At 38.6% G+C, this 21584-nt stretch overlaps 1 protein-coding gene across 1 annotated transcript in view; it reads left to right on the forward strand.

Annotated features, from left to right (window-relative positions):
• COL4A1 (collagen type IV alpha 1 chain) overlaps window positions 1-21584 on the forward strand; it is a 120536-nt gene that overhangs the window by 53954 nt on the left and 44998 nt on the right. Inside the window, exons 3-15 of the mRNA XM_032100569.1 lie at window positions 12582-12671; window positions 12762-12806; window positions 14332-14376; window positions 14486-14548; window positions 14650-14703; window positions 14851-14877; window positions 16200-16283; window positions 16396-16458; window positions 17056-17091; window positions 17630-17671; window positions 19247-19336; window positions 19935-19970; window positions 20116-20175. Coding sequence (XP_031956460.1) covers window positions 12582-12671; window positions 12762-12806; window positions 14332-14376; window positions 14486-14548; window positions 14650-14703; window positions 14851-14877; window positions 16200-16283; window positions 16396-16458; window positions 17056-17091; window positions 17630-17671; window positions 19247-19336; window positions 19935-19970; window positions 20116-20175 — 735 coding nt within the window. The remainder of the gene's footprint in view (window positions 1-12581; window positions 12672-12761; window positions 12807-14331; window positions 14377-14485; window positions 14549-14649; window positions 14704-14850; window positions 14878-16199; window positions 16284-16395; window positions 16459-17055; window positions 17092-17629; window positions 17672-19246; window positions 19337-19934; window positions 19971-20115; window positions 20176-21584) is intronic.

Raw genomic sequence — 21584 nt, forward strand, 5'->3', positions numbered from 1 at the left:
CTGCTGTAGGAACTTTGTGTACAGCACCAGTTTATGCCTGAGCTGGAAAGACCATGAACTGAGGACACTAAGGAAACCACAACCAAATAATATACTCTGGAGGTGGCCATAAAGTTGGAAAGAGGGGTGACAAGCAATGTGGGAGGCAAGAATGTGTCTGCGGTCTGGAAAGGGCTAATAGATAACATGAAATCATCTAATTGTGCCTGAAAGGGCAGACAAAAAAGACAGTAATAAAATAAGCAAAGATACTGATCAGCTGCAGATCTGATGTTGTACAGGGAAACTTGCAATTCATAAATATTTTTGAAAGTCAGGACATTGTCACAATGGTTTTTGTCAATTCTGCAGTGACAGTAGTATATTTTTATTGATTTATCCTTTACTCCAAGAAAAATTATCTTTTTAAATCAAATCAGGGAAAAGAGCATCCATGTTTCGTGAAGAGAGCTGCTATTCTTGAAAAGAACAAAATGTCAAACAACTTTAAATAAGATTGACTGCCATATGCTAAATATTCAAAAGTTTTCTACTCTTTCCGAGCTGTCAGACCAAACTGCTAAGTGGCAGCTGAAACCATCAGCTTTTCTTAGTTTTAAATAGTTATAGGAACCATTTGTCCCAATTGTCTCTGGCAACATTTTCTATATTAAGATATATTTTTGCACTAGTACAGTGGGTATCTTTGATTAACACAAAACAGTGGATTACACTGATTAATTTATCTCTGTGGAAAGAGGGCTATAAAAGCATATATCCCAGCAGTATTATGTGGTGGGACATACTCATATTTAGTTTTCAGAGCTGACTTCTGAAGGTTTTCACAAAGTAATATTTCATTTGGCACAATATGACCTTTTAAGCAGCTGTTGCTAGATGCATTATCTTTGATTATAAGGGTGTTGGCACAATGAGCTCAGGAATTTCTTCATGGAATAAAACAAGCTCATAGGGCTTGATTTTAAATTTGTTCAACTGCTGTTAGTGTATGCCTTTGTTAGGGTTTCCCAAAGGATTGCAGGGCCTTAGCTTGATCTGAAGTATGTGAGCCTCCAATGAAGTCAGGCAAGCTTCACCACTGTGAGGTCAGACATGAAAAGTTGTGTAAGGTCTCTGCTTCTCTGAAATCTTCATGCTCAGGAAGTGGAGCTGCCCAGTGCCTGTGCAATACCTGTGCATACAGCTTGGAATCTTCCCAAATTTAAAATTATGTCCATACAAACAGTCAATGTCTGCTGACTAGATAGTGATTACAAAACTTCTGTCCTGATGTGCAGTTTTTCAGTATCTGGTATAATTGCCCACTAAAACTCTGTGAAGCTGACAGGATTTTGCAGGTGTAACTTAGGAGGTTGAGACAGCAAACTCTGGTGTACAGCAGTAGCTACATTTTGTAGTTAAACCCTTGAAGTTTCTTTAAATCGTTTTGTTCTTCAATTTATATTGTATTTGCTGGGGTTCTCAGACCAAGACAGACATTAAAATAGTTGTGTGATATGTCAGTTTCCACACAAGAATTTAATATCTGATGCAATTAATAATCGGTCTCTGTGTACATTTTCTCTATAGCAATATTCACAAGAAGCGACCTGGGGATATATAATTATCACTAGGGAAACACAGTAATATAGTAATCTTCTTAAATCACTTTCTAGTCTTTCTAGCCAAGAGCAAAAAGTGGTTTGGGAAGTTGGTGTGGTTTTCTCAGACCTCATGGTAGTTAATTGTTTGCTTCCTTTCTCTCGGGTTAGACCTATGCTTTCAGAGAGAGGTCATAACTTAGATTAGTCACTGAAAACATCTGGCCAGATGATGTCGGCCTTCAGAAAAGCAGATCTGGATTTTCTCAAAGTTTGGATTTCATTAAGGAAGGCTAAAAAGTCAAATTTTATACAAAGTTCTCAAAACCACTTTCAGCAGGAGCAATAGCAAAACTTGTAACCATATATACCTGGAAGGAGACAGAACTGTAAGAAACAGCATGAAAGTACGATTTTCAAAGAGGAAACCTGAAGTAGCTGCTAAAGGAGTGATAGTGGAGTACTTTGTCACACAGGGAAGTTTCTAACCTGCTGGAGAACATGTTCAGTTTAGCCACAAAAGAAATTTAATATCACAGTAGGAGCAAAAACAGTTGAGAAACCATATTTAAGAGATGTTGGAAAGGATTTCAACATTTCTTTTCAAGTAACTACAACACCTGAGAAAGGGCTATAGAACAGTTAATTGAACTATAGATAACATAGCAAAGAAAGTTCAATTAAATGATGAATCTAATTACTAGCTTTCAGTTATAGATAAAGTACTCTTATATAATCTTTAACAGTGAAAGAAAAACGAAATTAAGGTAAAGCCAAGGGAAAAGAAACTTCGACTCCTATTTGGAAAATCATGTTTATATCTCCTAGAACATTTAACAGTGATTAGAATGGCAAAACGTACCCATAAATTTTGTAGCTCTTAAAGAAAGCATGTGACAGCTTCCACCGAAGTTCAGCTGGAACATTTTTAAATGTATTGATAGGCCAACAAAAATAATTCTCACCAAGGCTTGTGTCAAAGTTCAGTGTGCACAGTGTACTGAGCTGAGTGAGCACAGTCACTAGCATCAAATGGGGCGTTCTCTAATTCTTTTGTCACTGACTGTAAGCAGATGCAACAAAAGCATTTCATGGATAGTTAGCAGAGTACTTAAAGCCTTGAGGGGGGTTGGTAACACTTAATTCTGTTAGGTTTGCTCGAATGCCAAGCAAAGACTGAAAGACTGCAAAAGAAATGGTTTTAAGTGGTGGGGTTGGAGGGGACGGACTCTAGTACAGAGCGGCAATCTGAAATGCCCTCTGGCTCCAATGTCAGTAGTTAGGTGAAATAAGGGGAGGAAAACCAAAGGCTTGTGTAGCGAGCAGTGAACAGAGAAGACGGTGCTGTCTCCATCTGTGTTGCAGCACCGTTAACGGGGATTGTGAGTTAAGGATGTGATCCCAACTCCTCAACTCAAACTTCATTCCTGTCTGAAAGTGTGGAAATAGAGGCTGGAAATCCAGCAAGGACACATTCAGCCTCGTGAAATTCCTACAAAAGGATCCCAGTGGGAAGTTCTAGGTATTAAATGCAGTGAAATCAGTGCCAAGACAGGAGAATTGAGTGACACTGTTTCCCTCAGCAAAAAAGGGAAAAGATAGTGTTTGTGAAACTCTCCAGAGTATAAGCTTTAGATAGCAAAACTGCCTTTGCCCGCTGTCTGTCCCTGGGCTCCATCAGCTTTTAGGAGAGCCAGGGAAGGGTGGGAGGGAAGGGCTGTGCCGTGGGGCTGGCAGTGTCCCCGGAGCCCGGCTGTGTCACTTCCCCGCGAGGTCCTCTGGGTGGCAGTCAGACATCGCCGATGTCGTTCATTCCGACAGGCCTCTTTACGTGTCCTTGTCCTTTTTTCTTTTTTTGTCAGAAAAGCTTTAAAGCCACCTGCTGAGCAACACACTAACTTCTGGTTGACACTTTCTGACAAGGATACTGATATCCTCTACAATGTCAAAATAAGAAAGATACTTGTTTTCATTATTATTAATGATTATTGCATCTTTGTTAACTTTATTGACTTAGGCTGAACATCCCTGGAGGTTTTACAAAAATATATCTTGTATATTACAAAAATATGTCTATTTAAAATGGATCTGGCTGAGTCAAGAGACAATAAAGTAAAGAGGCACTGATTTACACTTCTGAGGCACAATGTTGCCTGCCTTGTGGTGTTTACATGTTTGAAGGTCAGAAGCCAGAATATTTCCTCTATTTTGTGGAAGGATATTTTTCTCCTATGGAGCTTTCAAAATGTTTAAGACTTTAGAAATGCCATTTCCAACCTGACCTAAAAAAGCAGCTAGACTCGCACTGTCTCAAATAGTACTGTCTGTCGCATACCCTCAAGATATGAGCTACCTCATTTTGAGAACTTTATTGCAGTCTGTACTGTCTAGGACCAGCTGCCCATGTTTTTACTATTTATGGAAGAGATTATTTTCTGTAAATACGTCCATGACAAACCTTTGGCAAGAGAATAAAACTTGCATGTAACGTCACATTTCATTCCTGGTCTAGGATCTGAACAAAAATAAATTAAAAACCCCGGAGAAGTTCAGGATCCTTTTTTCCCCCTGCTGTTTCATCTTTAAATGTGAGCCTTTAAACAATGCCAAATGCAAACAAATGCTAAATAATTTTCATTAATGAAGTAGGAAGGGTGTGGAGCATTTTTACCCCTTATATTCTTGGACCTTCAACACTGGAAGTGATTTAACACAATGTGTAATAAAACAAAGGAAGAGTTACTCAGACCTAATGTGTTCAACAGATGATTAGAAGGGGTGGGAAATATAGCACCCTTTTGAGTCAACCTGTATGCAGGTGATAGAATTTCCTTTTTCTTTTTACAGTGCAAACACATTTGTCCTTCAAACATCCTCTTCCCTTTGGATTCTTTGAGGTTCTTCTGTTCCCCCGAGTGACTCTAGCTGATAGGAAGAGGCTCCTTGACCTTGACCCATGTGTGATAAAAGATTTAAAAAATAAAATAAAGTTGGAGAACCTCATGTATACCTTTGTAAAAAGGTTTGTGTGACTTCCTCCTGAAACATCGTAAGCTGTGTTATTGAGTTGACTTTTTTTTTTTTAATCAGAAAAAGTTAAAACACAAAGACAATGAACTACATACTTTGGTGTTAAACTGCCAAACTCTGTGCAGGCAGACTTCCACAGTTCAAGTTTGGTTGCTGTCTGTTGTCTTCTGCTCTCTCATTTAGTATTTCTGTACTTCATATACCATGCCCTCAATCATGCTATGAATAAGTATGTACCCCCTCAGCATCCCAGCTACTTCTGGATCTGTAACATTTATCTACACTGGAATGAAATATCACACAAAGCATACAGGAACGATATACATGTAAGCATAAGGAAATACTGAGAGCCTAAGGTAAGAGTGTACATGGCTCAAGAAGTCCTAAAATGTGAATTTTGGGCAGCTGCATTGAAAAAACTGAAATCATGATGAGTTCTTCCTTAAAATATTTTTCAAAACAATTTTAGTTACTTTAGAACTTGGACTTTGTACCTCTACAGCTGACCTAGAAACATATTTCTCCACCTTTGGAAAAGGACGAATAACTATGGGGTGAGCAAGAAGAGGAATTACATGAAGAAGACTTGTTAAATTATGTAGGGAGGAGCTCTTACTTAAAGTTGGTTTAACTGAAATTGTATGATGTTGATAGGAAACCCAGTTGCTTGACACCAATTAAATGATAGCCATGATTGGCTTTTGAATGTTAATTTTACTTCACTCATTTCTTATTCAACATCTGAATTTCTTTGAGACATACTGTATATCCATGCACTTGAGCACCAGCTAAGCACATGGATACTGATATGTAGGGAAAAGGATAATCAAAATTGTTATTTCTGTTTTTATGCTCCTGGGAAGCACTTAGCAGCTTCCTGAGGAATGTTCTGTGCAGCCATGAGCTGCCACAGAAATATGCTTTTGCTCTAAGCATTCTTTAGTGTTTAGGAGGCAGAGGCCCAGGCTCAGTCCCTGAACCTTAAACCTGAACAGCCCTCAGATTAAATGTTCTTATCAATGGAGTCGCTGTTGGAGGTTTGGGCTCATCTTGTATCAAGCTGCACAGGTTCTTCAGTGTTGTAAATTCATGATCCTTGAGAAAAGATACTTTCATAGTAGGAAGAATAATCCTGTCAGGGAGTGAAAAAACAGAATGAGATTTGGTGATCAGGGTGCCTGCCCTGTTGTACATGAACCTGTAAGACACTGGCATTTGCACCATAAATAGGTGCTTCTCAGTGTCCTCCCCTCAAAATGCAGCCTGAGAGCTCATTTGACTGCAGTACTGAAGGAGTCCCACAGGTGAAAGTCACTGGGGAGGGAGCAAAGGGAGAAGGAGATGGCAGAATAAACACCATGGCAAAGAGGTCATGGATAAGAGAGTGCTCTTCCCCAGCTGCTGTTGGGATGGATCTTTGTTGTCGTATGTGTCTGAGTTTAGCGTAGAGCAGCCCTGGTAGTGCTTGAAGTTGTTCAGGGCCTCATCCAGCCCACAGGCAGCATGACTGTGGAGCTGTGCAGGCCGTGTGAAATTGTCATGGTTCCTTCTGTTAGTCATGCCAAAAATGCTGCCCTCATGTTTCTATGGGACTGAGTTCTTTCAGACGCTTCCTGGCAATGCAAGAATCCAGATTTTGCTGACACCCCCTCTCTCTGCTTCAGCCCCCTCTTCCATTCTACATACAGTCAGGAACTCAGCCCCAAAACTTCTGGGTGAGCCAAGCTCTTTACAGAGCTCCTAAACAGATTCTTTGCATGTCTGCAGAGTTATGTTTGTGTAATTAATTAGTTGTTACTTGTGTGGCTCCAGAATTGTATAGCTATAGTGCAGATAGATTCTGCTGAAGAATGTGCAGTGGGAATTTTGTAATGTTAAACATCGTCAGTGCATTTGAGGACACACATCCTGTAAGCATATAGCAATAATTCTGCTTGACTGATATCCACTTCACACTTCCAATAAAATACTGAAAATGGTAAGTGCAGCTGAGGACAAACAGATGACATTTATTGTACATGTTTATTTTATTCCTGAAATATATTCAGGGCCAGTGCTCCCTCTGGTGGTTAAAAATACCATTTTAATAAAGAATTTATTATATCCTTTAATAAAGGATATTCCCCACATCTGTGTCTTCTCTAATGTAACACTGAACCAATTACAATTCTCTAACACATGTTTAAAGGAGTGTGGAAAGAAACACTGTGACTTGAGAGTATTACTCAAGTCACACAATGCTGTTTCCCACTGCTTGCTGTGATTACTGGTCCAACACCTTGGAGCCGATTCACTTGAGTGCTCACAGTTACATCAGCTGAAGGAACAAATACAGAGCCTGCATTCACCTCTCATCTGGCTGGGGATAGTCTGGGTAGAAACCATGTAGTACATTGCAAGGCTGTTGTCCATTGCTGTGGATTTTATGAGGTCACACTGGACCATCAAGGTGTGATGACTGATTTGAATGGCAGGTTTTCCTGTTGACAGTCAGGCCCTTTTTTTTTTTTTTTCTATTTGAAAACTGCATTGTCAGTTTTCATCTTGAAACAGTTGCATTACTTTGCCAAATATGCCCCTGGTAAAATTCCAGTTCAATGAACGTTAACTTTTGGGAACAGGAAAGCATGTGCATTTGTGAGAGGAATTCTGAGCTTATAACACGTTGGAGTCAGCAGTGACACTGGGCTGAAGACAGCCCTCTGGCAAGGCCAAGGATTTGTTGGCTCCCTGCTCAGTTTCCCTTGTGAAGGCACAGCTGAGGAGCTGTGGTGGATGAACTCCAGCAAACCCCCCTGTGCTGGTGTGAGAAACTGCTCTTGCTGCCTTTCCACCTTGTGTCCTGCTATGTCCTCCTTACATTGGTTTTGGCAGCTCCTCAGCTCACAGAGGCCAGACCAAGCTCAGTCACTAAAGAAAAGGGAGTAAATTTAATGAGTAGAACTGGTGCAGTGGAGGCTGAGGGAATCATGCTAGGTGATGTAAAGAAGGGTGAGGTGGCATCATCCTTTTAAAAGGAGGAGAAGAGCCACCTTTGCTGGGTAGATCAGTTTAGTTGCCTTGTGACATCTTTCCCTTAGACTGAGTTTTATGCCTTTTCAGCTGAAGGACAGACTGTCCTGCCATTTCAGCTGCTGGGAGATCTCTGGCAGAGTCAAATGTTAAGAAATGAAGCATCTTACAAATGACTTTGGAAGATCTACACATTCTTATTCACCATGTGCCTGAGTCTCTGGAGAGCCTGAGAACATCATATTTGTACAGACACAGACACCCTGTGAGCCTGCACTTTGGGAAGCAGTTATTTATATCCATGTTACCAGTCTCTCAAAGCTAAAACCTCCCAGTCCAGCAGTCCCTAGGCAAAGTAATAGGGGAAATAATTTATAATGGGGTGGTGATTATTTCCTCCCCCTCAGCCCTTGATATATTACAGCTGAATCTTCTGAAATTACTTATTTTATGTGACTCTCTTGCTTAGCAATTTGCAGTTGTTCTATGTGCCAAACAGCATTTCGTTGCTAATTTGGAAGGGTAGGTGTCAGAAAAAAACATCAGCCCATGCAGTTAAACTCTAATGTTTGTTTAGAAGTCCATTCAATTTTAATTTGAACTACCTAATGCCAAGGCATATCACAAAAGCTGAACTAACGCAGACATCTTGCTTATTAAATGAGTGCAGTGGTGACTGAGCACTTGCTGTCTTTTTACGTAGCAGCTTCACATTTCCAGCAGCTGAGTGGCAAAATATTCATTTTTGAGAGCTGAGTAATGTGTTCTCCTTTGTGCTTTCTGACAGCTTGCATTGAATCAGCAGAGGTACAGATGACATGGTTCCATCTGTTTTAGTTTTTGAGTCTCATGAATTGATTTGTAAGAAGCAGAAGCTCTTTCAATATTGCTTGCCAAGATTTTGCAGCTGTGAATATTGGAATTTGAACAATACATAACCCTTGCAGTCGGAGTCTCATGCTCTTCATGCATCACAGCTAGAAATCTCAGTGCTGAGTGAAAAATAACTGGGGTAGCAGTAATGACCTGGCGCTTGCCAATTTAGGTAGTGTGTGTGCTTAATGAGTTGCAGCATAAATGTAGCACAAGCACTTACTGTTGGGCTGCTTGGCTGGAACATTGAGTGAAGAAAGGAACAGGCAGGCAAGCGGGGGAAGGATGCAGCTCAAGTGTTTCCTTGCAGTGCAAGCCATCTTCAGGACATGCTCATGTCTGTTCTGTACAGCATAATGAGTGATAGCTTTGTCTGATCTTGAAGTTCTAAGTAAGCTCCTTTAGGTAGGAAAGCAGCAGTATAGCTGTTGTTACCTCAGTGATCTGTGGGGTCTGATCTAGTCAGTGACATTAGGATACCCTTCAGTCATATGACTTTACAGTTTAAGGATGGTAGAGTTTCTATACTTTCTTGTTCAGTGCAGATGCTCTGGGACTGATAGAATTTTACTGTAATTTAGTGTAGCATCACTGATGCAAAAAAAAATATGATGGAAGTTTGTACAAACTCAAACAGGAGTATTGAAGTAGAAGCTTTGTTAGTTAGTCCTTATAAGTGTTGGCACCACTAGTTTTCTAAGGCTATTGTAGAAAGAAGCAGACTGATACCTGGACTAAAGAAAGGGACTGGAACCCAGGAGACATCCTGAGGTCTGTTACTGAGTCTTGGTGGAACAGGTTGCCCTAACTTCTCTGAGTTTCCATGGGTGGTGTAGAGGAGTTAAATACCATTCATTGTGTAGCCTAAAACTGCAGAAATTTGGATTTCTTACACAATACTTGGTTTGGACTATTCACCCTGAACTTACTTTGCAGTAAAATCAAATGGAAAGGCAGAGTAGAGGCAGAGGTGTTTGCAGTGTGTAAGTCCATGATTCCCTGTTAGAATAAGCAGCCAAGGCAGCAGGTTGCATGCAGAGAGGGATCCAGCAGCTCTCACACATTCAGTCTCCTTTATGTTTCCTTACCTCCCTCTAGCAAAAAGATGAGCTCAGTTCCAGTAAGAGGAATCATGAGTCTGTGGGTTTTGGGATGGTACAGACCTCCACATGCTCAGCAGTTGTGTTTTCCAGGGCTTGGAGCATCCAGTACCTTGACTGGGTGTGCAGAAGTTCTGGACAAATAGCTGGTTGTTTTTCTTGTTGGCCTAACAGTTCAAGTCAGGAAAATAAAAATGTTTCCAGGGAAACCTGAATGTATCTTAGCTCAAAGTGACTTGGTGTGGTCTCAACTCTGCTCCTCCAGCTGTTTTACCCCTCACACAGAGCAGCCGAGGAGGTTGAAGATAGCCTTAAGAGAATTGACTATAGTTGCCTTGGAAGTGCAAGTTTTTATGTATTTTAAGCCTTTAGGTAACCTTCTTGGCCGGCTGAAGCAGTCGTTCCCTTAGGAAGTGATTTACAGGCACGTTAAGGCCCTTGTACACTTCCAGAATTATCTAAGGGAGCCTTAGACTAAGTGAAAATCTGATCTGTAAACCTCAGGTTTAACTTTCCTTAAGAATAGAGGAAAGACTCTTTTCCGGTGTTGCAGGGTGCAGTGGTTCAAAGTGTGGTGAAATCCTCAGGGACAGAACTTCTGAGTGCAGAAAGTATCAGCCATGTTAACATGACTGATGTGAGTCACATATGTTACACATGAGGCATATTTCTCTGTGGGTTTCAAAATAATTTGTTTTCTTCTCATTTGCACACGTTGTACATTCTTTCAGCAGTGGAAGATCCTGTTGTATGTACTTGAATGTCTTCTCCTTCCTTAGCCTATCTTGCAGAAGGTCATGAGAGCAAGTGCCCAGGGTTCAGTGTGAAGTTCTGGTCTGAATGACATAACAACTGATTTTGTAGAAGTACACTTGTGATAACAGTGCAAATTAACCGGTCAAAGTATGGGTTTATGTAATTTCTTTAACTTACAGATATATTTCAGATTGTTAATTATTTCAACATTCATTCAGAGACCTGCATCATGATGAGTTCTTCCTTAAAATATTTTTCAAAACTATTTTAGTTACTTTAGAACTTGGACTTTGTACCTCTACAGCTGACCTAGAAACATATTTCTCCAGCTGTTCTGATGTTTGCTTTGTTTTGCTTTGTTTTCTGGTCTAACACACTGCTTCAGATTTGGGTTACCAGTGAACTTTATTCTCAAACCATGATAAAGAATATTTATTGGGAATGAAATAGGGGAGATCATGCCATTTCAGCACTTCAAGGAAAAACTGACTGTTTGCTCAGAAAGTACTCTTTTATTGAAAAATTTTGTTTTTATGGGAAGAAGGAAAGGAGAAACAGCAGGATAATTTTTTCTGTCAGGAATTATTAATAAATTAATGTTGTTTTGGTTTTATTTTCTCATGCTCTTATAATCTCTGAGTTTTGTCCCTTCCTCCTTGGCCCTGCTCTTCATACCCATCAATAATGCCCCTTCCCCCTTGTCTCTTCATTTTAACAAAATCCTGGACAAGGAACTAAAAAACAACATCAACCCACTAACTCCACAAGTCTTCCAATTCCTCTCATCTTCTGACACTATAGCACCGTGTCTGTTGGTTGTCACTCAGTTTCCTCTGCCTGCATGTCATAACTTTTTCTTTGCAAGAGGCCTGTTACACTTCCTGGACGGATGAGCTCTCCAAGACTCAGATGTTCTTATGTGGGCTCAAGTCCTCAGATGACCTCTAAGTAGCCAGCATATTTCTGGGAGTCTTTGTCCTGAGCAAACAGGAGAAAAGTTCATTGTTAATCGCCATCCTGAAATCAAATACTGAATTGGTTGTTAATCACAAATTGCAATTTCATCTCTCACTGTTTTGCTGAAAATACTTAAATCTCTGCAGTGTCTCTTTATGTGTTTCGAACTTTGTTAATGTTATTTTCTTTTTGCTATCCTTTGAAAATTGCTGTGTTTTGAGTTTCTAAAGCAGGTGCCATGTTTTTTAGCCATTTTTCAAACCTGTAAAACTTCTTCTTTTTGCAGTTTCGCACTAACATTTTATTCATCCAATATTCCCACAGTTTTTGGCAGTATGAAGTGTTTCTGCTTGTTTCATATCACACCTCGAAAGGACAACTCTGGTTACTTCCTGCATGGAACAAGTGCCTTTTGATTTGCTTCATTTACTGTTTCCAGGAATTGACATGCATAAGTTTTTCCCCCTCTCCCTACATGTAGATTTTGCATCCTTTATTTAGACAGTGTTCCTCTTGGTTTCACTGGGAGTCCAAATATAGTTGAATGTGTAATACCTGCAGTATTGATCTAGAGTGTGGATAGGTTTTCTGCCTCTAAATTTATCTGATTTAAATACATTTGGAGTTGTAGGGAGAGGAACAACACAGGTGTCCCCTACAGCATTAAAGCAGAATCAAAAGGATGACACATAAAATCTGTGTGTTCAGCTTCTTGGGAAGATCCTGTATCTCGATGCAACCTGTCTCTGAACCACCCTGAAATTTTAAGTGACAAACCTGGTCTCCAAAACTTGCTGCTGTGAGTGGTGTATAAGAAGAGTGGTAATTACCCTTCCTACACTAGTTGACCAAACAGTGATATTTGCAGTTTTCAGGAATTTAGTTGCTGATTTGGGCTGTTAGATTTTCTACTGGGATTTAGCAGTACCTCTGGAGGAATGCAGGTAGGTTTTATTAGAGGGAAGGTGACCTTCCTGATCCCAGGAGAATAATCCTGCTATGAACAGTGCTATCCAGAAAAAAAAAGGTTTGATTAGCATTTAAAGAGTGCTTTTCTGTTATGCCACACTCAGCCCCTGCCAATCTATTATTGAGCCATAAATATTTCTTAATTTATAATAATCCTTCTTTCAAGTACCAACATGAACTCTTTGCTGTCACATATAGCTTCTTACCACTTAACAGGTTCCTTGAGCACAGAAATGGGATTTGTGAGTTACTTGAAGAAGGAGCTTCAGTTGTGTAGTTGCTAATTAGTTTTTTTCTTCCACAGGGAGAAAGAGGCTTGCCGGGACTACAGGGTGTGATTGGGTTTCCTGGAATGCAAGGACCTGAAGGTCCCCCTGGGCCACCAGGGCTTAAGGTAAGAACTGAAGCTTTAGTATTCAAAACAATCAGATTTCCCTAAATTGTTGTCCCAAGAAAAGATAAAGTTTTCTCTTTTCCTTTTCAGGGTGATACTGGAGAACCAGGACTGCCAGGAACAAAGGGAACAAGAGTGAGTTCTACCTTACTTTCTTGCAATTATGATGTCTTTGGGTTTATATGACTTTAACTCTCTGTGTCTGCCTTCGTGTGCAAGAGGAAGTCTGTGTTAGTGAATGACATCCCCTTGTGCTGCACAATAATTTCAAAATTTTCACTTTTACCTTTGAACTTCTTGCTGCATTGGGCAGACAATACCTTTATTCATTTGCATTTTTACCTGATACTTATCACTGCATCAACAGCAATAGTTTTAATATGCCTTTGATATCTTCCTGGCATACCAAAAGGCTTTGTTCCAGCTTCAGAATGTACCAACCTTATTTCCTCTTGCAAAACTCTCCTTTATTATCCATCTAAACTTGAAGCACTCCAGCAGAGAAGCTGACACACTCATGAGCACATGTGGGCTAAAACTGTGCACAAGATACAGAGCAAATTAAAGCCAGGGACAGATTTCTTAGCTTTGCTAGAAGAGACTCTGAATACCTGTGATCTTCCTGTTATTTCTGGTTAATGGGGCACTTACATAGCACTTCTTTTAGCATATTATATTGGCCAGGGCCGTGCCTTTTGGGGTTTTGTGAGGTGCCAAGCTCTTTCTGAGCATTTTCACATTTCCTAACATCATGATGAAAGAGGATTCAAATGACTTGGCCAGTAATGATGCATACATTTTCAGCTATACCCTCTTGCTCACAGATTCTCAAAATGCCATCTCGGTTTTGTTCTCCATTTGCCTGCAGTTGCTGCAGCAGATAGAATTTACTGAAGTAAGTGCAGTTTATGAGGTGTTACAGAGAGGGTATTCTGCTAGATCAAGAATTCCATATTTTAATCCACGATGCCCATGTTAACTTGGGGTATCCTGAGTTAATGTAAATTGGCATCTCCTGTATTTGTTTGCTGCAGAGTAAGTAAAATGTATTTTAGCAGTTATAAAGTTTTGAAAGATGCAAACACACTATCTGAGCTCAGGATTCCCATACATCTTTTCTGCTTCATAATACATGTTTTAGGAAATGCTGCATGGATAAGTAAGATGATAGGATGAAAATAATGTGCCAACTTAAATGCCTGATTCATTACACTGAAGAACTGTTCAAGGAGAAAGAATTATCTCAGCCTGATAGGATTTTTGATAATAAGAAAGAATTGATACACTGATGACTATGAAGGATAGAGAAGCATCTTTACGGTGTGTTGACATTATCTTCTGCTATGAAGAGATACCTACAGTAAATTAGTTTTGGGAACAATGTTTGTGAGAAAGCAACACCTATTCCCTTTTACCTCTACATGAGGCTCTGATCTAGTTCCTACTGTTTAAAAAGTTAAAGAAATATAAAAGGTTGCTTTCATTTATTCATTACTAAGGTGACATATTTGAGAGGTTTTGAAGATTAGAGCTATTTTGTCAAGGAAGTTTAAATGCTACAGGTTTTTACTGTCAGCATTGGAGATGCAAGTTGGGCTGCAGCTTGTCCTTGGTGTTTTGTGGATTTGTCATTTCAGTTTGTGTTTTTTCTCAATTGCAGGGCCCCCCAGGAGTATCAGGCTTTCCAGGAAACCCAGGCCTTCCTGTACGTATGAAGTACATATGTTTTTACAAAGAATATCAAACTTTTAGTCATGACATCTGACCTGGGTTATTCCTAATATTGCTAATTTCTTTACTTTCTTTTCATGTAGGGCATTCCTGGACAAGATGGCCCTCCTGGTCCACCTGGCATTCCAGGATGTAATGGCACAAAGGTGACATTTACATATGTTTATAACAGCATCTCTGTGTTGAAATAAAAACACTCCTCATGCATGTGTTCCCTAAACAAAACTGATTTCTCTCTTCCCCTTAGGGTGAAAGAGGTCCAGTAGGTCCCCCAGGTTTACCAGGACTGACTGGAAGTATAGTAAGTAGATTCTTTCCTGCTTGATTCACGTTTTTTAATGCTGACTCTTGAAATGCAAATATAACTATAGGAAATGATACAGAGTTTAAGATACAATATATACAACATTGAGGAGCAATAACAACAAATATGTCTGTGTTTTCACAGGGACCTCCAGGACCTCCTGGCATGAAGGTACATTTTACTCTTAAGTGTATTCATATCCTGCTTCTAACAATAAGAATTGATGTGATCTCTACATCCTCTAAGACTAGCAGTCTTTACCTAAGGACCGAAAAATTCTATTACCTTGTTTCACTTTGTACTCTGTTTTGCAATCCCACTAAATAAAAACAGTGGGGTAGCCTCCCCACCTAATAACAACTGAACATAAGTATTGTTGCATGCAGGTCTTAAAAGGGTGAGTATTATATGGATTACAACAGAAAAAAAGTAGTACATATCATTGGTAATTATAAACACTATGGTGGCCACCTAATTGTGTATAAAGATTTAGACAGGTTTTATGATTCAAACATTTGGTTTTATATTGGCATTTGATTTAACTAAAAGGTTTCACATGGATAATGTTTGTGGAAGAAGGTCATATACTCCACAATATGAGAACCATACTCATACACATACTAAACAGTTTTCATAAAGAAAAAAGATCAGGCTAGCTGACTAGGTATCTGAGTGCATTTTGTGAACTGGAGAATGAAGCATTGAAAGACATGAGAGAGCTTTTTGTCTTTAAAATGAGCAGATATTATTTGGAACCATAAGCTCAATATAAGTCTAAATGTTATCTCAAATTTGTAATGACATGACAACCCAAGTTATAAAATGTCCATTTCTCTTGCTCTCGTGTGGGAAGAGCTGACTCATTCTAGAAACAGTACTCAGATATTTCTTCCCTAAGCATGTATGCATAGGTACAAGACTGAAATAAAATCACTTACAGTGTTGTAACTTTGTACAAAAACACAGGAAAAACAGGATCTTTTACTCTCAAAAGAAGGGACATAAAGAAATGGATGGTGGTCAGAATAGTTTTCTGAAGTAAGACTAAGTGTATTCCTTTCCTGAGGACAAAGAACACCATAAATGGCCTTTATGTAAAAATTAGGTGTAAGCATGAAGATTTGAGCCTGGAAAAGAGATTGTGAGGGTACCACTTCTCTCAGCAGCCAGGTCAGATGCTCCAGTTGTGTGGTGACACTGTAGTAGTGATAGATTTAATGGAAAAATCATTCCAACTGCCATTACAATGCAGGAAATGAGATGTGAAGGTAGTTTTGGTACTGGAATCTCTTCAGGTGGCTTTAAAGTACATTTGGCAATTAAGGTTTTAACTTTAATATCTCTATGTTTCAGCTGAATTAAAAGAAATAAGGTGATTTTTTTAAGTCAGCTTCCCAAACGATTCCAAAGTATGCATAGCTACAACTTTCCTCTCCTAGTGGGTTTGAATGTATTTGAATTCATGTTAAAGACTTACTCTTTTCTTATTTTAGGGAGATCCAGGTGAAGTGATTGGTCCTGTACATCCTGGAGTGCTAAAAGGTGAAAAAGGGTTTCCTGGCCAACCTGGACTGCCTGTAAGTCTAAATGATGTTTGAATAGAAGTGAGTTTCAATTAAAATTATATCAGTATCATGAAATTACCATATAAATATCACTTTCTTATGACACCATTTGAATATTTCGTAGGGTCCACCCGGAGCTTCAGGGTTTCAGGGGCCAATGGGGCCACAAGGTCCTCCAGGAGAGCCAGTAAGTTTCCTTTCATGGTGATTTGCGCTTCAGTTACAGATCTTTATAACAGGAGTGTCCTAGAAGGTGTGTGTAGCAGGTCTTGGTTGGGATTTGGGAAAGATAGCATGTGGTGCCAGGCTTCATGTTCAGCCTTCTGAACTCTACCATGGCAGAAATTACTGGGCAACACGGGTTGTCAGTAGCAGCTGCTCCTACAGTCCTCTTCTTGCACTCTTGGAGGGTATTTTTGTGGGGGAGGGACTATAACTGTTGGTCCTCCTTTCCTCTCTTTCCCAATTTAATTAAGAAAATAAACTACATACCAAGCATTCAGATCAAAATCCAAATGTTTGCTGAGGTTATTTTTATGGGTGGCAGCACTGAGTGTTACCGTGGAAGCACGTTATCATCTATTTGTTATTATGATAATTAATGAGATAGCTCAGACAGATTGTTATTATTTTTTATTCAAGTTGTGAATAATGCACAGCAAGAGAAAAATGAAATTACTGGGTTTAATAAAAAGATTTGCCTTTCTGCTGTTTTCATAGAATAAGGCATTATTCCACTTAGTGTACTCTACACATGTGCATGCTAAAATGTGTTGTCTTGTAGGGTCCCCCAGGGGCACCAGGACTTCCAGGCGAGAAGGTAAGACTCTTTAATACAAATATGAAGTCTATCTATTTATTTTGCATACCAGATCCTGAAAACTCTGGAAAATAATGGTCCTAAAGGTGTGGGGTTTTTACACTTTGGAATCTATTTGTGTGTCTTAATGGACATCACAAAAAGAGAGCTTTACCACTTTTTTTTCAAATTTGTCTAGCCCTGTTATTTCACTTGGTCAAATCAGTAGTAATTACAGCATTCTATGTTTTTTTGAATTCATTTTAAAATGTCAACATTTTCACTGAAGTGTTGGGTAAAAGAGCGTATTGACAATAAAATTATCTGATAAATTTCAATCAGTTTTTTCACAAGTTGCTGTGACACCTGGCTTAAAAAACAGCAGGGAGGTTAGGACATGATTATTTATTTGTTTCACACATGCGTTTAAAAGACATATTCTGTGTTTTATATTCTCCCTTAGCATTTGATGTGTACATAATACCTTCATATGTTTATATGTATGCACCTATGCACTGCTGATAAAAATTGACTAAGTGTGTGTAATTTACATTTTCAGGGCTACATGGGCTTGGGCTTTCAGGGTCCCAAAGGTGAAAAGGTAGGTCTCTTGTAAACGTCTGGAGAACAACTGTCAGAAATATTCCTGATACTGTGTTTTAAATAAAGAAAACCGTTGAAATCAATCAATGGAGAAAATCAGCGTTGTAATTTTTGGAAGACTCGAGTAAATCTGTAACTTACGCCTAAGTAAACAAAAGTTGTGAGCAGTTACAGACTTTTTTAATGATGATGTTATACCTGACAGTGATTTAGATCACCATCCTGTTTTTCAGCTGTGCCTGGAAAGCTACTTTAATTTGCACTAGGCAGATCTGGAAACATTTATTCTGTATATTAGGACTCACCATGAGATTTTTTTTTAAATCTGTTTAGTTCTAAGGGATGAGACTTAATGTGCTTTTCAGAATGATCAGAATTAATTGTGGTGGGACTCCAAGGCCTGTCTGCCTTATTTTGGTTTGGTAATGTACACATTTGAAGCAGATATTTCAGTTGTCCCCTTTTATTGTGTTATGACACAACCAGGAAGAGGTTTAAGAGCACACAGACTGGTTTACTTTTGAACGAATCTAAGCCAAAAGATGTGCTCCAGGATCCCATTTATTCTCTTAATCAGCATCAAATGGGAGGTAATACATGTCAGCTTTAGTCTGTTACCTCTCACACTGAGAGGTCTAGGCTGAAGTGCCTTTTGTTGTGTTCCTGGGAGCCAAGAACTGCATGCATTCAAGGGCTATTCAGTAAATTCATATTGTGTCTGTGCACTTCTCCAGCAGCTTTTCATGAGTGTCACTGACAGAGGGCTTTTGGGGTATAAGTAAATTATATTACACCACCTTACTAATATGTCTGAGTCCCAATATTCCTAATGGAAAGAATTTTTTTCAAGATGACACATTGTTGAAATTAATTTGTTATCATGAAATTTACTGAAAAATGTTGGCGAAGATAACATAGAAGTGTATGGAGATTTCCTGGACTCCTCAGGTTTGTCTTTAGCAGAAGATAAATGGTATGGCTGTGCATGCATTACTGCTTGACCGAAACGTATCGAGTCTTTTCAGAGGCATTTTACTGTTAAAGATAGAGCTTTTGCATTATGGAAGGAGGTGAGGTTTTGACTCTGCAATGGACATATGCATACTAAAAACTTGTCCACAGTTATCGTCTTGAAGTTGGCCTTTATGAACCTCTGCAAAGCTTTTGGAGCACTGTAAACTTTGGCTAACATTTTTCTTTAGGCGCTGACTTTCTGTGCCCAACCTCTTTCCTCCTAATTTCCTTCCTCGTGAAGGAGGCACTATAAAACTCCAGTACTATTGCTGTAATTATTTGGATATGTTCCTGATATTTGGTATTAATCAGTCTTCACCGTAAGAGTGGATTCAGAGGTTTTTCTTCAGGGCAGTCTCTGTCTGTAACCAGTTACACAGCAGTGACTTCTGTAACCCTCTCTCTCACTGATTTTGCTGAAAAAAGAGTTTTTTAAAAACCCATTGAGCTATATTTTTAAATGCAAGTGGTAGTTCTCTTTAAGGTTACTGATCTTAGCAGTGTTTGATCTCAGCGTCATTCTGTTTTCAATGGACAATTCTGGATTTGCTGTTGACAGGGAGAACAAGGGGTAAGGGGCCCCCCAGGACCCCCAGGACCAGCACCACATATGAAAGAAAAAGGGAGTGAAATCATAAAGGGAGAAAAGGTGAGATGTTAAATGATTAAACTTCTTGTGCTCTTCATTAAAGTATAATCAGTAGGAATTAGCAAACAAAAGTGAAACAGGAAAAGGAAAATACAAAGTCACCTAGAGCAAATTTTTCCAAAATTTCTGCCTGTTCTACTTCATGGATGAATTTTAATTTTAATTCTAGAAATCTCTCTAAAAATATATGATAGGTGGTAAATGCATCAATGATTGCATAAATAAGTAAGCAACAGATGACTTTCTGAGGAAGAAGGATTGATAAGGATAGGATATTATAAAAATATTCTAAAAGTTTGAATTAAGTAGCATATACTCAACTTTTCTTATACACATTTGTGAAATCTTAGTGCTAATGAATTTTTCAATTACTGAGTTAAGCAGTCGAAGCAATATATACTGGTAAAATAAACTTAGTTTAATGGATTCACATTTGATGTTTGTCTAAATTTTTGCTCATCATACTATTAGGCATAGTTCTTGAAATGGAGAACAGGACTAAATGTGCTTTTGCTGAAATAAAGAATTATTTACAGCCTAAATGAATAATGTTTAAGTGTTTGTTTACTAATATACATTTTTTTTATAATTTCATTAGGGTGATCCAGGTGAAAAGGGCGAACAGGGACTCCCAGTGAGTATTGAGTTATTTTTTTTACTATGATAAAAATTTTAAAGAATCTGATAATGTCACTGAATATCTTTGTACCTATTAGATAAAAGCAGATTTACTTTGGAATTTGGCAGTATTTTTGATCTAGTGAGTATTTCTTTTCCAGGGATTGCCTGGTTCAGGTTTCAAAGGAGACAAGGGTGAACCTGGGAAGCCTGGTCCCCGTGTAAGTATACTCAACTTTATCAATACCATAATTGCATAATTACAGTTACTGTATTATTTCCATTAGCTAATTAAACTTAGTAACCATTAGTTAAACAGCAAATTTGTTATATTTCAAACAAGCAAGTTTACTGTAGGACAGGTGTATAATCAAGGCAGTAGTAACATGCAGTAATGTTACTATATAATATTTCAGATAATTAAAGACACTTAAGAGTAGCTTGCAGTGCTGAAGGCAAAGGCAAAACTCCCATTAATCCCAATTGAAGCAAGATTAAGTCATTCCAGAATGGAAGAAAAAGCAAAGAAAAAACTCACCTTGTAGGAGTGACTTTAGCTAAATGGAACGTGTTGAATTCATTTCAAATACTCTCATGTGCAGTTGACAACAGCCTCCTTAGCCTGAAAGTACAGTTTCCTACAAAGACAATGAATGGAGAAAAAAATGTAGGTGACTGAAATCCTTTTGCTTGCTGGTTTCTAGCCTGACTGTGGATGCTTGAGGCCATAAGGTCTGTTACATTTGTCTAACCTGACCTTTATCAGTCATGCATCCAACTTCTTCATGAGTCGTGCTGTATCTTTCATAGCTGAGCAGGTAGCAAAATTGGTTTTTTTTCTACATTCAAATGTATCTAAAGTATTCTAAGTAATTCTAAGTTTCTCAAGGTGTGGGTCTTCATAAACTTTTAGGCCCAGCACATCTACAGGCATTCGATTGTACTTCAGTCTGAAAAAGAGAAAATCTCCCTTTCTACTCTGCTTCAAAGTCAGATGTTCTATTAACTTTTCAGTAAAGTTATGTGATGGGATTATCTTTTATATCATATACATACATGTATTTTAGTCTTATGAGGGCTTGAAGCTGAAAGAATGGAGACATGTTGGCTTAGAACTTTTTGAGGAAACCAGAGCATCAGAAGTTATCAAAAGTACAGTTTTCAGTTTTTGCAGAGTTCCCTGAACAAAGTTTCTAAGATATTTTATATATAATTGGTCAGGAAATCACAGCTACTTCTGAAATTAAGCTAAGCCTTGAAAGATGAACAGATGGTATGATCTGATATTCTAGTTTAATGAAACTAAACCATATGATTAATTCTGATCACAGTGTATATTTGAAGGCTCTCTTGACTTTGCAGATCATAGTTTTAATCAATTACTAAAAATTACTTGTAACCTTTCATTATAAGAGACCATAGCTGCACACCTCAGTGGTGGTGGTTCATGTTTGTTCTATCATTTTTATCCTTCAATTGCGTTAAGACAGAATTTTTTGACCTAAACTGATGGGATTATGTTTTAGACAATTACATGCCCTGTTAATTTGTTTTTTAAGTATCTACATTTACTTGGGTTTATGGGACAAACGTATATTGCTTATGTTACACGTACAATCTAAGCTCTGGG

This window comes from Corvus moneduloides, chromosome 2, assembly GCF_009650955.1.
Source record: "Corvus moneduloides isolate bCorMon1 chromosome 2, bCorMon1.pri, whole genome shotgun sequence".
NCBI lineage: Eukaryota > Metazoa > Chordata > Aves > Passeriformes > Corvidae > Corvus > Corvus moneduloides.